Here is an 18,056-nt window from a genome sequence, read left to right on the forward strand (position 1 = left end):
AAATTAAATTTCTAGAAATACAACTTAAAAGACTTTTAGTAACCTCATTTATAAATGGCATATAGTTGCATTTTCCTAATTTCACTACAAAGAACATAAACGGGAAACAGCCTAAGTGATTTGGTTCAACCATCTCACAAGTCAGTGCCGTGCTAAAAGCAGGTTTTTTTTGTTTTGTTTTTTGCCATTTAATAAACACTGCCTGGGAACACATTTAAGAGTTTGTTACCTTCAGCTGCTCTGGTTTACGGGCAAGCTGAGGTTGACTCTACGTCTGTTGGATAACTTGGTCTAACGTGAACCACCATGAAAAAGAACCACCAGAAGGAAAGGAACACCTGTGGCCGGTGGTGCGCGAGTGGCACGAGCGTGCACGGTGTGCTTTGGCGTGCGTTTATACACAGAAACAGGACCAAACGTGCCAGGACTCTCAAGTTACAAATTCAGGAGCTTAGTCAAATACTGCACATAAAAGTAAATCTCTGGGTTAAAAAAACAACACAGGGCAGAATCTTCATAACCTACCACGGTTACTCACCTTCCCTTAGCTGATGGCTGGTACAAACAAGGTGGTTGTGGGGTAACTACTTAAAATCCACAGTTTGAGTCCTGAAGCTGACAGCAGGGATTAAGGCTGGCTTAGTAGGCTGGCCGCTGGAACAAAAACGCAGTGGAAGCATTTTTGTGCTCTATGCTTTACACTTTGTTATGGTTATTACTAGAGTTTCTACCTGTACCGTGAAATGGGATTTCTCTTTAGCCAAAAGCTAGCAAACCTGGCTCAGAAGGAAAATTTGAAAGTGCAACAGGCTCAAAAACGGGAAGGGAGAGGGTGGTTCAGGGAAATTTCTTTAATTTATTGAATGCCCCTTTATAATATACATGGATAGAAATTTAATATTAGCGTATTCTAAAATTTGGCTCAATTTAGGAGAATCCATTGATGTGACTATGAGCTTATGTTTCGAGCTTAATCATGCCTTAATCAGTCCTTCAGACAACAGCTACAATTCAGAGCTTTAAAACTGACCATGTTCAATCACCGGTTAGGCTTTCTGTGAGATGATTCAGCTATTTCTGTTTTTAGTATTTCCAAGGTGTTGGGCATACAAAATCGAGCTCAGGCCAAACAGATTTCCAGAACCTGAAGGGGTCTATTACGCTACAAAGATAATTAACACATTAAAATAAAAATTCATAGGACCAGTAGAGCATTTTAAACTTTTTCACACTTAGAAAAATATATTTTTAAATAGCAATCTACATAATCTCCAATCTTCAGGAAACTACAGACAGGCTAAACAGCAAATTCCTGAACGGCAAGTACTGATCTTTGGCAGCATTGAAGTGAATAGGGATAAAGATCTAAGAGTTCAGCCCTAATCCACCAAAAAGGAATTTTAATAGACAAGTGTTACAGGTGGACCTGTATTCATTCCTTCTGGAAGTCAGCCTATGGGGTGGCATACAGCTAATTAGTAAATTTTTTAAATAGAAACAAAAGCTATAAAAACTTCCAAGAGCTACTAAATTGTTTAACTTTGTAAATGTGACCTTGAACATTTCAGTGTACATGTGAAACAGGTGTTTCTACTAGACTACATCTTTAAATATTCAGTATGCTCTCCCGGTTAACTACTACTGCTCTCTAAACCTTTAACCCGTACACCACTGGAAAGGACTGTTCAGCATACTACTTTCTCATTGATGAAGCTGTAATCATGTTCTAGTTTTTCAGCTAGAGAGAGGACTTGTGAACATTAAAGGATCGACAGCTCAACCATGAAAATGTAGTGCTCCTATACTACTAACTTTGGATTTGTTCCTGAATTTAAAACTGTCAGGAGAAAAGTGTCCTTTATAAAAAGAGGTTTATTGATGCTTAAGTAGCATTATCTTCTCCGGTAAAGCTTGTGTGTGTTTCCTTAGGGAAAATAATTGTTCACCTTTTAAAAGCTGTGATCCTATTTAGGGTGATGGTGTGTTTTCTTTCCTTATGTAAACACGAGGAAAAAAGTCATTAAATAATGAACCTTAAAAATAAACTAGAAATTCTAAAGAAGAAAAACTGTTTGCTTAAAAAGATGAAAACTATGCAAGTTGGGTTTTTAAGGTCTTGCTTTGTTGTTGTTTTTTGAGAAGCGCGGTCCTGTCAACCTCCCCAGCAGGTCTGCCAAGTCTGCACCCTCCCCCCAAACGGGGCTGGCTTTCACCAAGTGTTTTTTCCATCCTTCCTTGAAATGCAACCGTCTGGCAGTGTGTGGATTATGGACAGTTCTCCCAGTGCATACAGCAAGTATCTTGAACTTATCTGTCTTCTACTTCGACGACTCTGGGCATTTATCCCTGTTACAATCCTAAGTTAGCACCACTTGCCCATGCAGGGTTTGGTTCTGTTTGCCTTTTTTTTTTTTCCTCGTCTGTAATTCTGGTCTCTCAAGGCTGTTTATACAGTCTTCTCAGCATCCGTATCTTTTAGTGAGGCATATGTACACATTTCCAGACAAATAAACTGCAATAAAAAAAATGCAGTGAGTTCATCATATTTCTAGATTTTCAGTTTTTTAATGAGCTTTCAAATCATGACATGGATAAAAATTCTCATTAATTCATTTTATTTTGTATTTTCATAGTACGTGACTCCACAGAACCAGCTACCCAGTTAGTTATATAGTGATATTAGATCTCTTCATAAAACTAAAGATAGTCCGTTCTTCTCTGGCTAGGAAAGTTACCAACCTGCAGTCATCACCTCCTGCGCTAACGACATGCCGATCACCACTGGTAAATCGAATATTGGTCACGTGAGGTGAATGACCCAAGAACCTTTTGTGCTTTGCCTGAAAAAACAACGAAAAAGAAAGCTTAGGATGTGTGAGGCACGTGAAAATCAAAGGTTCCTGTCCGGAACCCTGTCTCCATCACAGGGGCTGCGGAGAGAGTAGGCACTTCAGACCACACGCAGCGTTATTAGATGCTTTTTTACAAGCACCTGGGTGGCTCAGTCAGTTAAGCGTCCAGCTCGTGATTACGACTCAGGCCATGATCTCACAGTTCATGAGACTGAGCACCCTATCGGGCTCTGTCCTGACAGTGTGGAGCCTGCTTGGGGTTCTCAATCTCTCCCTCTCTCTCTCTGCCCCTCCCCTGCTGGAGTACCTTCTCAAAATAAATAAACATTGTTTTTTCATAGTACTGGATCTGCACCTTAACAGACCAGGCGTTTTGAGCAGTCAGAGGTCTCCAGGCACTCTGAAAATTTTCCTTTGAGGAAGAGAATTTGAAACTTGGAAATCGATTAAAGGTTTAATAAAAGTCTAATAATCACAGCTCTATTAGGATAGTTTGCAAAGATGGTGTTACTTAGGGGGCACGGGGAGATAATTTCTAAAAGCTTTTATTTTTTGTTTTGAAAAAAATCTTAGGAACGAAAATTAAGTGTTTCTAAACCAGGAGACTAACATGTTTAAGCTATTAAATTATGGAAGAAGTACTAATGATCAGATGTCTAAACTAGAAAACTACATCCAAAACGAAACCAAACACAAACTTACAAATTTTTCAGGACATGGGAAGTCAAATAACTTAACCATCCCAAAGTCATCTCCTGTTACAAGGCTGATTCCTGAATGAGATACGCAGGCACAGTTGACATTGGCTTTCTCAGCATGTCTGGACCAGATTCCCAGAACTTCATCTCCTAGAATACTAGAGGGAAGGAATAAAGAAAATGTACGATAGCAAACACAGATGTACTACACTGAAAAAGGTTTTTGGTAATTAATTTCTACTTAATTATGTTCTTTAAAATTAATAAAGATGCTTATGCTACAGGAATTTGATGGATTAAAAAGATGGATACTCATGGTTATCTGTTACACAGCAAATTTGTAGGATTTCATTTCTAACCGCCGCAAGATTGCATTCCTTTAGGTAGAGAAATGATAGGATTGCTTAACAGTACCCGGTATGTGTTTTTATTGCTGGTTACTAAACCTAATATGTTAAGGAAAATATCAGGGTATCTTCAAAGGCTTTTAACCTTGATAAAGCATGAGAATATGTCCAGTCACAAGGAGTCCCAGCATGAGCATATCATTCTTCTCTTAGGAAGAACTCAGGAAACAGTAACAAACTTAGAACTTGACCACTGTTTCCCAGTGGAATGGCTCTAACTGTTCAGAAGCAGGATTTTCCAGTTTACCTAGTCCATGTGGCCCAAGTAATTCTGTCCATGGTGGCCTGATCCAGAACAGGTTTTCCTGAAGGCACTTCATAGACATGTCGTTTATAGCAACCAGTGGAGACCTTTCAGCGTATTAAAATGGGACAAGAATTCCATTAATGCGAGAGACACATCAGAAGGCTAGAGTATACTAGCAAAGCGTGCTATTTCATTTACATTTCTAACATTAAGAACATTAAAGATGACTACAAAAATCTGTCAGAAGAAGACGGAGAAAAGATCCGAGAAGAACAGGATATTAAAGAATGCAGAAACAGTGAAGAGTAAACAAAGGCAAGAGTTCAGAAGCTCTGGAACTCGGGAGTTTTTTCAGGAAGCTCTCGCCCAACGTGGGGCTCGAATTCACGGCCCTGAGATCAAGAATCCCATGCTCTGCTGACTGAGCCAGCCAGGTGCCCCTCTGAAACTCAGGAGTTTTAAATGCATCCACTTAACAATGTAAAAACAGCTACTGTGAACTGGATGTAGGACACAGGTACTGTACCTGGAGATATCTGCTATCTGCAGAGAAGTCCATTTGAATGACAAAGCTGGGAATGTCTCTGCAGTAACTGATTCTGCTAAGGGTGGGGCCCAATGTTAGGTCATAAAAATCCACCGAGTTCTCACTAGAACCCACTGCCAGAAACCGGGAATCCGGACTAAATCTGGAGGTGTAATAAAATATGTGAAAGATACATCAGCACACATGAAATCATAATATTTAAGACCAGTAACTTCCATTCTACCTCAAAAACAAGTATGTGTGTGATCTGGCCTCAAGCAGATTTACCTGGTGGACACAACTGTGTGTATGGAGATTCTATTTGTGTTACATGGAACAGAATTTACATGTTATTTCAAGTGCCAATTCCCTCAAAAGTGTAGGTTTTGAAAAAGCCACTAACAATTACATAACTCCTAAGTTACATAGTTCCCCAAATTCACCAAGATAGGTTTCTTTCACCTGGAATCATGGTATCTTAACAGCAAAGGACACAGACCTGCTTAAGTCCCCTCAGGTTATCTGGCGAAGGGACACTATTTGAAGCTTGGAAGAAGTTACTTGAAGACACGAGTATATGCCTAGTGATCATGGGAAGTGATCTGGGACAACGCAGGTTCTTGAGGGGAATGGGGGACCTACAAGAAGTTTATATACTGAAGTCCTGCGGACGGTTTCATTTGTAAAAGGGTTTTTCAGTGAAGGGTGCAAGCAGATTCAGGAATCCATCTTGGTCACACAGAGGCACTTGGCAAATAGTAGCCACTGTCCAGATAAGCTTAAGCACTGGAATATAAAGGTTCAAGAAAAGTTTAAAGTTTAATTAATTCAGATTCTGGGGCATAGATGTTTGATGGGTGTTAATTAAACGAGTGACTATATATGCAGTTGAGAGTTGGGGTTGCAGCTTTAGTTTCCGGGCTGACGTCTACAGGACAGATGGCTCTCTTCGGTGCAGCAGAAGATCATTCTTGGCAGGATGAACTTGCTGGACCTGTCCAGTGTGATGCTTCATCGTCAAGCGTTCCCCGAGTACATGCTCTTATAAGGCACCGTGGTTGATGCCACTAGATTAATAATTCGGCAAGAAGTAAGTACACAAAAGCCATATTTCAGCGTACAAGTGATGATGTGATAAAATGCTATAGGCACTAATGAGGACCTGTTTTCAAATGCAACCCGGGTCATTTAAGAATACATATACTAGAAATTCTATTCCATTTGTTGACTAACCTGATATCATGGATTGAACATCGTCTATCTCTCTTCTTTCCCCATATTTTTAGGGAGCTCACCAGTAAAATAATAAATTCTCCATTTTTCATTCCGATAGCCACCATGTCCCCTTCAGGGCTATAACACACCGTCCGAGCAGCATGTCCCAAGTTCACTTTGTTTAACATCTTCTGCATAAGAACCAAAAGAGCCACAGAAAACGACATTAAGTACTTACAAAGTAAACCAGTTCCTTTTCAACATAATTCTCAAATAGTTCTTCTCAAATAGTGCTAGCAATTTGGGACTTACACTCTCCTTACAAATTGTAACTTAAAAGAAAAAAAGCCAAAAACTGTTTGTACCTACTTTATCAGCAATATCCCAGAGTCTCACTGTCCCATCTTCTGCGGCAGAAAGGAAAAAATCCCTGGAGGGATGTGTCACTAGTCCCCATATGGGCCCATCCACATGACCATTAACTAAAATATTGCAGGCTGCATTTTTCTCTCCAACTTCGATGATCTCCGCACTCCTTGTCCCAACTAGGATCTTGCCCTGAAACACAAGGGGATTGATATATTTATCGTAATTACAGCAATGTCTTTTAATAACTTAAGGACCCTACTGACCTTTCAGAGAACTTTTTGCTTTGAACTAACATAGTAGCAAGCCCATCATTAGCTCATGAGGTTTTTCTTTGACTAGAGGCACATCTGCAAGAGCCCCGAGTCTGCCAAAGAACAGAACTATTCTCTAAGACAGAGCCCTGACTTTGACTATATTTTAATCTGATGATCTCCAAAGAGGTGCAAGTGCGCTGAGATACAGGAAGAAAGTATTACATTTTTTTTTTTAAATTTTTTTTTTAAGCGTTTTACTTATTTTTGAGACAGAGAGAGACAGAGCATGAGCAGGGGAGGGGCAGAGAGAGAGGGAGACACAGAATCGGAAGCAGGCTCCAGGCTCTGAGCCATCAGCCCAGAGCCCGACGCGGGGCTCGAACTCACGGACCGCGAGATCGTGACCTGAACTGAAGTCGGACGCTCAACCGATTGAACCACCCAGGTGCCCCGAAAGTATTACATTTTAGTTAAAAAGTATAAATAGCAGTGTCTGGGTGGCTCGGTCAGTTGAGCGTCTGACTTCGACTCAGGTCATGATCTCCTTGCTCGTGAGTCTGAGACCCGTGTCAGGCTCTCTGCTGACAACTGGAGCCTGCTTCAATTCTGTGTCTCCCTCTCTCTCTGCCCCTCCCCTGTTCATGTCTCGCTCGCTCTCCAAACTAAACTTCAAAAAACAAAAAAGAAGTATAAATAAAAGCCTAATTAATACATGGACTGAAGATAATACATGTATATAATTTATAAATACACTTATTGCCAGTGCATGCATGGTCCAAATTTTTTATAGGAATGAATGTTTTTTAAAAGGGTGGCTGGGTAGAGCATACGACTCTTGATGTTGGGGGTTTTGAGTATGAGCCCCATGCTTGGGGGGGGGGGGGTTGAGTACTTACAAAATTAAGGTGCCTGGGGGGCTCAGTTGAGTGTCTGCCTTTGGCTCAGGTCATGATATATTTCATGAGTTCAAGCTTCACCTCGGACTCTGTGCTGTCAGTGTGGAGCCCACTTTGGATCCTCTGTCTCCCTCTCTCTCTGCCCTCCCCATGCTTGCCTCTCTCTCTCTCTCTCTCTCAAAAATAATGAGCATTGGGGCACCTAGGTGGCTCAGTCGGTTAAGTATCAGACTTCGGCTCGGGTCATGATCTCACAGTTCGTGGGTTCGGGCCCCACGCTGGGCTCTGTGCTGACAGCTCAAGGCCTGGAGCCTGCTTCGGATTCTGTCTCCCTCTCTGCCTCTCCCATGCTCGTGCTCTGTCTCTCTCCCACTCAAAAATAAACATGAAAAAAATGTTTTAATTAAAAAAAGAAATGTACATTTAAAAATAAAATTTAACAAAATTTTGCTCTAATCAAAATTGATTCAACTGGCAAGAAGTTTCACTGCTGCCCACCACGGTTGAATTAGTAGATTCAAGAAAACATGGAGGTTTAAATACTGTGTTGAGACCGGGGAGTAGCTTCTCATCTTAAGCGTGGCCCGGAGGCAGACGGCACACGGGCGCCGCCCGCGGGGCTGCGGGGGCAGCCGGGAAAAGGCAGAGCATAGTCAGCCAGCAGACTCCTCTGCAAGTGTCACTCGTCAAGTTGCAGAGGGCGAGGGAACTGCAAGAATAACCGTTCTCTACTTTTGGCTGCACCGGAACGGCTCTCGGAACATCTTACTTTGCCCCTGCACACGGAGCGGACACAGTCCGTGGCTTGTCCCGTGTCCAGCCTGAAGGCTCGGCACCGCCTCAGTTCCTGATCCCACAGCTTGACCGCTCCTCCTTCTCTTGACCTAAGAGCAACCCAAGCCAAATAAGCATTTTTATGAGCTATTACAAATCACTTTTATTACAAACAAATACTAAATTATACAAGCAGAACAGTAAAAAAAAAAAAAAGGGGGGGGGGAGCCCGATATTCACTTTTTGTAGTCTCTAAACTTTCTGTGGCAACTTTAAGATACACTGTATTTGAGCCATTCAGTTGAAGCAAATTTTACCTGATGAAAATTCATTTTTCTGACATGAGTGTAATCTTCCTTCGTTCTCCACATCCCCCCGCCCCCATATAATGTATCCTCTTGATTAAGGAAATGTGCAGAATGATGTTTAATGTTAAAATGACAATGGAAACGTAAGGCTAGATAACAGGCTTACAGGTGCTAAGCTATAGAAGAGATCTTTAATGGCCAAAAGGGGTGCGCTTTCCTTCGTATCATTGTTAAAATACCCACTGAAACCATCCAGCAGGCTACTAATGGGCAGAGGTGTGCTGAACAGAAGGCGTGTGGGAAACACCAGCGTCAGGGTAAGACAGAAAAGAGAAAACATAGCCCATTTATGGTTTTTCTCTTGGGAGAACTGAAAAATGTATTCCTTTATTTTCTGTTAGATGAATTGCTTGTCTTAGGAGAAAAGCACACCCAGGACCACAATACGGGGTTCGTTTTTGTGAAACACAAAAGCCGCTGCACTGGTGTTTGATTAGGTGGGTTCCCTCATCCTGGATGGACATGTGCGTGCTTCCTGGCCCCGCAAACACTACATTTTAACAAGAATAGGAGTATGTTGGCAGAAAATCCATTAGTATCTGGCTTCTTCTGGGAGGTTTTCAAATCACTCAGAAAAACGTCTTTCGTTAGACTTAAATTTTGAAGGCTGTTTTACACAATTTTATGCAACAAGTATTTTATGTAATGAGATTGCCTCAAGCAAAAGCAAACAAGGCAGTTGGTTTCTAGTGTCCTCACACCTTTCTGAGGCCGCCAGCTGTATGCACCTTACCCCTCAGTGTCTGTTTGGGCCAAAAAGGAGAGAGCAGGCAGTCAAGATACGTCCTGGGTTTGAGGGCAAAGATTCTCCCATGGGTCACTTCTTCCCCAGCAAATACTTATCCAGGCATACAGACATGAGGGAAATCAGTTCTCTGCCTACACGATAACCACCTAAACCATACCTCAGAGAAATAAGCTATCGCCCCAACTGTTGGGGTTAAGGTGTCTTTACACTGTGAAATAAATCAGAAGTGACTTAAGACAAGAAATTAAGAGTCAACAGGAAGGCACATAAAAGGCAATAAAGGCAAAGCACATGAGGAAGAAGGTCAGAGAGGATGATCCGTGTAGTCTAGAAATAACTAGAATAATTCACTGCAAACTGCAGGCAGCCCCCAGTGCATGAACGTGTGGTAAGGCTGTGGGAACAGGACTCACGGCCTTTCCTTGCCTCCGGTCACAATAAGTCCGTCTCTCAGTGTGGTGAACATGGCAAACACAGGCCCGTTGTGAGCTCTGGCCACGGTCCTACACAATATGTGATCTTTCCACACACAGACATCTCCACTGATGGTACCTGTAAACGTCAAGTTATTCTGAAAAGGAGCGGGGAAGGGGGAGACAAACTCATCAAAAGTTCAAATAGAGTTGAAACAGACGCAATTCTCTACCATAAGTGTGGCCTACCTCACCTTCTCAGATACAAAGAACATGATACAGTGGGAGAAACCATGGACCCGGCAGCCGGGTTCAGGTCTGAACTTGAGGTTTAGTTTTGTCAGGGCCTTTTAGTCTATTCTGTTGCTTATTTGCTGGAATAACCTTCGGTGAGGTTTTTTAATCTCTAGGATGATCAGCTTTTTCATGTGTAAAACGAGGGAGTTCAGGCACCAAGTTTCCCTCCAATGCAAAATTTTAGAATTCTGGTTTACATCGTCCCTTTAGGCTGCTTCCCTCCAGCTGCCTGAGAAATAACTTGAGGTCATCAGTAACTGAGAGTGAAAAAAAAGAGTAGGAACAGGAAGTGAAAATAACATTTCACTAGTTTTGATAAAGTATTTTGCCACAGAAAGTAAAACTACGTACACAACTTATAGCAATGTTGTACGAGTTTTTTAAATTTCACTAATTCATGAGGTTATATATGAAATTAACATTTGCCATGATTTCTTAAAATCAAAACGGCAAAAATCAGTGCATTTCTGCAATACAACATAAGATAAATTTGATAAGGTGCCCAAAGTAATAGTGCTTTAGATCACTTTGAGAATGCAATCCTGATAGAGTTCATTTATGCGGAAACTGGAGAAATTACATTCTGCATCATGTGCTATTTTCATCCATTTTAGTTTCACTTTCAGAGCAACTGGTCCAAGATCTTTCAACAAAAACGATATGGAAAGAACTAATAGGAAAGTAAGATTTTGAATTACAACAAAACATTTTCTTTAATCTTTCTGACAACAACATAGTTTCTATGTTTAATTTCCCTACAATTTTTTTAAAGTAATCTCACAACCTAGAGATCGAGAGTCGCATGCTCTAGGCACCCCTGCCTACAGCAATTTAATGTTACTTTGAATATGCAGTCATGCATATTCTCTGTACCTATTTGGATAACAATAATTATACTTGTCATCTAGGAGCATCATTAATTCATGCCTTATCTTCAATCAGAATGTAAATGCTCTAGGCATAGAAACCAAGATTTTACTTCCCTTGCTTTTTTTTTTTTTTTTTTTTTTTTTTTGTAACCCTAGGCATGGAGGGTGTTCAAACAGGCCTAAACTGAACATCAGTCCATCTTGCTATGTAACAAAACATTCTGATTTCACTGCTGCTTTAACCGGAAGTCAATCAGGACTAATATTTTAGTCTTCAAGTTTATTTTCTATTGGGAATAGGCAACTGGGTACATAAGGAATTTTATACATGAAACAAGTTAAGTCAACACAGGCAAATTAAATGCCAGAAGCATTTGAATGTGTGGGTTTTTCTTCTGGAAAGGAACTACCCTACCCAGCTTATATTATGAATCCCCAAAATGTTTAACGGAAGTTTGACATGGTATGACCAACATTTTCAATGATCTTTTTGTTAAAATCATGTGCTTAAAGGTTCTAAAAGTATAATTTTCTTTGTGCGTTACATTCCCAGCCCCATAAACACTTTAGTACAGAGATCCACCAAGGTTTTTGATGTACCAAAGGATTTAAAAAGTGTGGCCAGGGCTCAGGGTATTAGAGATGTGGATTGTAAACCACAAGCCCAATGGGATGTGGGGGCGGGGACGGCTCTGGAACACTCTGTGAAGACTGGGAATCTTGCTCTCCTTCCTACTCTGAAAGAGCTGCACTGGCCCAGAGCACTTCCAACTATGTGATAAGCAGCGAGTTAAGCTGATAGAGAGCAAAAGAAATCCTAAACTCAGGTACCACCTTAAACACTAGAAAAATTACATTTCTTGATTCATCTTTCTTCATTCTGACAAATTTTTAGGATTATGAGGAACTACTAGAAGGATAGAAATTTTAGGGGACTTAGGGTGACAATTAGAAAATTAACGAAGGCTTTTGAGAATGGCTGGCAGTGGCCCAAGGACTGAAATGTTTCATTATAATCCTTCTCCCTCATTAATTTTCTTTCCTACTCCCTGATTTCTGAAAGTATCAGATTTTGAAAGGTGGAATACATGCAGGACGGGGACATATGGAATGGTTAGTGGGTCACGGTGCCACAAGACAACACGAATGTGGCTTATGTGTCTGAAGCAAGAAAATTCAAAGCAGTCCAACTGCCGTGATTCAGAGTTCCACAAGCACACGTGGTTTAAGAGACATACTGCACCAAACGCCACAGCAAGCATGGTCTGCATCCGGGCATCCTCCAGGGTGCTCACGAGCCCTTTTTTGCTAAGAAGAGCCCTTCCCGCCAGTGTCCAGAACTTCACATGTTTGACTCCCACAGAGACAAACTGGGAATCTGAATCTGGTCGGAATTCTGCCACAAAAATGCGTCGGTTGTGACCGGCTCTGCTGGCGATTTTGGCACCTGATAAAAAGAGACAACAAAGTTACCTGAGTTAGCAGAGGAACTAAGATAGTTTTTGCCAGATCGAACAGCTACTCAAAATATATCGTTCAAAAAACAAATACTTGTGCGTGTCCTCTGCATCGCTACCTAGCCGCCAGATGACAGACGATTACTGGCGGAGAAGGTCCTTTTTACATACTTTCTCAAGTGACATGTGTATTAATGGGAGCTTTATCATCATTGAAGGGCCATTCTAGATTTTAGAAATCACATCTTACTTTCTCCTATGTAGCTCTGTGAACTTCACTTTTTGTAGCAGCCACGTAACTGGAAAGTTTTATCTAAAGTATGGTAAGCAATATTATCCTGTTCATCTTTCATTATCACTTGGGATTTCATTTCCGTTCTTAACACCCTCCATGACCAAGCAAATAAGAATTAACAAGGAGACTTACATATGGTTTCTTACTGAAAGAGCAGTGGATTATGTATAGTATTAGTAACTTGCATATGTTTCTATTTCGTGAGCTTCTTTCACTGAGTTTTTAAAGTGCAACATACAGTGAGTGATACCAGCTGTGTACTGTGTGTGTGGCAGGGCTGAAATGAAGAATGATTTCAATCACTAAGTTAAAGCAAATACGAAACAGAGTTCATATCACCCTGGTATTCTTAGTTTTAAAAATCACCAAGAAAAAAGAACCCTACCTTCCTGCCATCTCCAAATGGTAATCGTATGTTCTGGGTCCAGCCCCACAGACAGCAAGAGTTTGCCGGTAGCACTGAAGCTGACTGAACACACTCCCTTCGAATGGTAGCATCTCAGTATAGATAAAGTCTGCTTGTTCATTGCATCCCAGATGTGGATAGAAGGAGCCGTAGCTAAATAATGATAAAATCCAAAAGTTGTAATATACCTGTTACAGATGTTTCCATTTCTACGGCTGACGCATACTTTCTGAAACACGGAAAAGTATGTACCAAAGAATGACTGTGTACTTAATAAAAAATAGCTCAAAACCAAGACTAAATGAAAAAAGAAACAGATTCACAAATACAGAGAACTGATGGTGGCCAGAGGGGAGGGCGGAGGGGGATGGACAAAATGGGTGAAAGGCAGCGGGAGATACAGACTTCCAGTTATGAATAAGTCATGGGATAAAAGGCACAGCATAGGGAATACAGTCAATGGGACTGGAATGACATCGCATGGGGATGAATGGTAGCGACACCCACGGTGAGCACAGCAGAACATGGAAACTTGTCCAATCACGATGTTGTACACCTGGAACTCATGTAACATCGTGTGTCAACTGTACCTCGATTTAAAAAAATAATAAAAGAAAGAAAGAAAAGGAAAGAGGAAGGAAAGGCAAAAATACAGAATACTTCTTCAGGCTACAGTTCACACTGCATTTTTGAGAAAATAACATTTATACAAGAAAATTAGGCAATCACAAACTTTAAATTATTCAGAAATACACGTCTTAGATACTTGTTAAATCTTTATATAATTATGTGGAGAAATGTACAAATATTACACAATAATTAAATATCAGAGTATATTCAGTTATCTGCTATCTGAACATTAGTTCTGAACATTACTGTTACTCAGTATCTCATCTGAAGGGGAGATGAAAAGCAAACACAAACTGAGAAAGGCAACAGGTAGGAAGGACACCACGTGAATAGATCTCAAAAGAAATCTTCAACCATATAGACAGATATCTGGTAAAAAGCCAAGTTCACATCACTTTATAAAACAGTGTTTTTTTATTTTTTAATTTTTTAAATTTATTTTTGAGAGACAGAAAGAGAGCACAAGTGGAGGAGGGGCAGAGAGAGAGAGAGGTACAGAGGATCCAAAGCAGGCTCCAGGCTCTGCTCTGACAGCACAGAGCCCGACCCGGGGCTCGGACTCACAAACTGTGAAATCATGACCTGAGCTAAAGTTGGACGCTTAACCGACTGAGCCACCCAGGTGCCAATTTTTGTTTTTTAAACAAGATTTCGGGGAAGAAATAAAACTGTTTTTTTTTTTTTTTAAGGTTTATTTATTTTTGAGAGAGAGAGTACACACATGGAGGAGGGGCACAGAGAGAGGGAGACAGGGGATCTAAAGCAGGCTCTGCACTGACAGCAGAGAGCCCAATGTGGGGCTTGAACCCAAGAACTGTAAGATCATGATCCAATTGAAGCTAGATCCTTGTTTACAAAACTGAGCCACCAGGTGCCCCCAAACTGCTAATCTGTTTTATTTATTTAGATTTTTTTTAAAAAGTAAAAAAAAAAATTTAGTAGGGTCTACACCCAACGTGGGGCTTAAACTCATGACTCAAAGATCAAGAGTCGCATACTCTTCTGACTGAGCCAACTAGGTGTCCCCAAATTGCTAATCTTTATAAAAAAATTGTATTTGTTGTTATTCACCTTGTGTAGCCCATTTCTGCTGCTTAAAAAATTTTCCCAGTTCTCTGTATTTTCTAACTTAAAAATCAGGGATTTGTATTGTCCTTTCTTCATGAACTGCAGCCCATAAAAATGTATTCATTTTCAGCAGCTAATTCAGTCTTAGAACATAAGTACTTTTAGTAAAAGAATTGAAATACGAGAGTGGGTTTGTTTCAAACTATAAATCCGCTACAAATAATGCAAAAATAGAGACATTTTTCTTTATTTATTTTTGAGAAAGAGAGAGCACACAGCGGAGGGACAGAAAGGGGGGGAAGAAGAGAATCTCAAGCAGGCTGCACACTCAGCAAGAGCCTGGAGCAGGGCTCAATCTCATAACCATGAGATCATGACCTGAGCCAAAATCAAGAGCCAGACCCTTAACTGACTGCAGCCACCAAGGTGCCCAGAGACAGTTTAATAAGATAAGCTGTCTTGGCATCTTTTGATGAAGAAAGACATTTTGGTCCCTAAAGAAAACATTCTGATAAATTTAAACTATGCTGTATACAATCTACAATTTATAGCATACGATGATTAATCTGTCAGTCCTTCAAAGTAATTACAATATAGTAAACCAGGGACTGGAGGTCATGAAGTAAAACCTGTTCAAAGATGTAACTGTAAAAAATCAAAACTGTATGGGAACAGTTTACCATGTAGTAACATATGGTATTTATGTGTGAAAAACTGAGCACAATAATTTAAGTACTGGACCAAAAGTTAGTATGTTCTTTATTCAATAGAAGTCAAAGGATATGAGGGACTGGTAAACTTCATGTCAACGAATAATGTTAGGTGGCTTAGATTTAAAGTGTAAATATATACTAGATCAGTCTATAATTTTTTGCCAGTAATAAATATTATATAGGTCATCTATAATATAGAAACTTATTTATTTAAGTGTATTTACTTTTGAAGGAGGGAGGGTGAGAGAGAGAGAGCACAAGTGTGGGGGAAGGGAAGAGACAAGGGGAGAGAAAGGATCCCAAACAGGCTCCATGCTGTCAGCGTGGAGCCCGATGCGGGGCTTGAACCCAGGGACCATGAGACCATGACCTGAGTCAAAACCAGGAATTGGATGCTTAACTGACTGAGCCACACAGGTGCCCTCAAACATTTGTATATGTTTACAAAAAGCACCTGGGGGCAATCCACAGACTTTATTTGCCTAAATGTGATGAGGCAGATAATGGATTTTTAAGAAACATCATTCAGTTTTGCCTCCAAATTTAATATGTCAAAACTACAAATACTTTTATTTATATAAAAATTAAATAGCAAGTAATCTTAAGAAAGTTGAATTACTGAGCTTTTCAGGCTTTCATAAAAAGTTAAATGAGATGGTAACGACAGTATACCTGAAATTTATGTTTTACAACATTCAGGTATGACCATGACATGGGACTGCTACATATTTAGACTGTTCTAAACTTCCTTCAGTGACAGTATTTAAGATTTAAATCACTGCAAAAAAATTTTTTTAAGTTTATTTTGAGAGAGAGAGAGAGCAGAGAGAGAGAGGGAGAGAGAAGCCCCAAGCAGGCTCCACACTGTCAGCAGAGAGGCCGATGTTGGGCTCGAACTCATGAAACGTGAGATCATGACCTGAGCCAAAATCAGGAGTCAGATGCTTAACTGACTGAGCTACCCAATCACTACAAATTTTCAAGGCTTTTCTAACTTACTAAAGAAAGATTAAATTATGTTCATTACAGTTGATTTTCTATGATTCAAAAAGGGTCATTCACGATGCTGGAGTAACACAGACACTCTTCTCTTTCCCTTCCTACATGCCACCAGCTGACGGGTGCCTGTCACGGGCTAGGTCTGTAACAGGAGACACATCAAAGCTCCACTACTAGGCAGGTGTGTTTTCCTATGAAGTCAGCCAGGCCCGAAGTCACACGCACTTCAGTGTGCTGTCCTCGGAATCCAGGTTCTGTGCGTGCTCCTTCCATCATATCAAGCTGTCTCTGGAAAATCAATCCCACTGACTTTATTGTTTTTTAATGTTCATTCATTTTGAAGAGAGAAAGAGCGAGAGAGAGGGCACAAGCTGGGAAAAGGCAGAGGGGGATAGAGGATCTGAAGTGGGCTCCATGTTGACAGTAGACAGCCTAATGTGGGGCTCAAACTTGTGAACCACAAGATCATGACCTGAGCCGAAGTCAGACACTCAACCGACTGAGCCACCCAGGTGCCCCAATCCCACTGACTTTATAAGCATTCCTGACTCTTACTGTCCAGTATAGAGATGCCACAAGGGTCTCTTTCAATTACTAGTTGGATCTTATAAGAACCAAAGTTTTAAAGGATATTCCTTCTCCATCCTCTACTTGGCCTTTGGTGTAGTATTATAAAAACTGTATTTTTAACAAAATTTTAATACGGGCCATTAAGTGTACCAACTGTATCTCACTCTTTAATTTCCGCAGGGGACAACTCCTTGCAGCATACCCACTATCCATTACCTCCTTCCTTCTTAATAAAGTTATGCTTTTATTCAGGAATCCCCCCCTCCCTTATGTAGAGCAAGTGATTCAGGGAGAGACCCTGCTTGCTCAGTTCATCAGCCTAAGCCTGCTGTGATGACTTCCCCGAACCCCCAGCCACCCACACTCACACTCCCCACTCTCTGCCCCCAGCAGCAGTGATTTAGTTCAGTAACCCAGATTTGAGCCAATCAGCACATGGTACTCCCCAGGTCTTCTTAGTCTGGGGTTTGGTTTGTGTCTTAAAATGACTCAATCAGGCTAAACGGAAGGACTTTTAAGCTCATGGTTCTGAAAAAGGGTTTTTATCTGCTTCCCAACTAGATGAAAGCAAAGAAGCATGTAGTTCTAACTGGTACTGGTAGCCCTTTTGTGACCATGAATGCAACCAACCTTAGGATGAATGTATTTCCTGATTTTCTGTCATACAGGACAACACGGAAGATCCTTAAAGTCACTTGATGGACAACTAACCATTGTGACAAACAGTAACTACAAATGGGGGTTTGGGGGTACAGAGAATTCTCCCTTTGAATTGCCTTAAGGATCAAAAATGTCAAATTCTTACCACTGTCTTAGGCAGGCTTTGTCAGACAGAGAAGATGTCCCCTTAGTGTCCACTCACAAAACGTCTAATGGATTCAAAGGGTAATTATGTATTTTCTATTATGTATTCACTCTCCCACATCCCAAACTGACCATTTCAAAACTTTATCCTCCACCTTCTTTGTCACCTCCTCACCCTCAG

General features: G+C 40.8%; 1 protein-coding gene across 5 annotated transcripts in view; it reads right to left on the reverse strand.

Moving 5' to 3' along the window:
• Window positions 1-367: 367 nt before the first annotated feature.
• The window catches only part of EML5 (EMAP like 5), a 178,836-nt gene continuing 161,147 nt past the window's right edge, over window positions 368-18,056 (reverse strand). For all 5 annotated transcript variants that reach the window (XM_042990305.1, XM_042990304.1, XM_042990303.1 and 2 more), the window contains 11 exons: window positions 13,071-13,244; window positions 12,172-12,380; window positions 9,768-9,925; window positions 8,234-8,348; window positions 6,315-6,503; window positions 5,964-6,136; window positions 4,731-4,893; window positions 4,205-4,308; window positions 3,555-3,708; window positions 2,740-2,840; window positions 368-2,512 (listed from right to left, as the gene is read on the reverse strand). In XM_042990305.1, the coding sequence (XP_042846239.1) occupies window positions 2,476-2,512; window positions 2,740-2,840; window positions 3,555-3,708; window positions 4,205-4,308; window positions 4,731-4,893; window positions 5,964-6,136; window positions 6,315-6,503; window positions 8,234-8,348; window positions 9,768-9,925; window positions 12,172-12,380; window positions 13,071-13,244 (1,577 nt within the window). In that variant the 3' untranslated portion in view covers window positions 368-2,475. The remainder of the gene's footprint in view (window positions 2,513-2,739; window positions 2,841-3,554; window positions 3,709-4,204; window positions 4,309-4,730; window positions 4,894-5,963; window positions 6,137-6,314; window positions 6,504-8,233; window positions 8,349-9,767; window positions 9,926-12,171; window positions 12,381-13,070; window positions 13,245-18,056) is intronic.

Source organism: Panthera tigris, chromosome B3 (genome assembly GCF_018350195.1).
Source record: "Panthera tigris isolate Pti1 chromosome B3, P.tigris_Pti1_mat1.1, whole genome shotgun sequence".
NCBI lineage: Eukaryota > Metazoa > Chordata > Mammalia > Carnivora > Felidae > Panthera > Panthera tigris.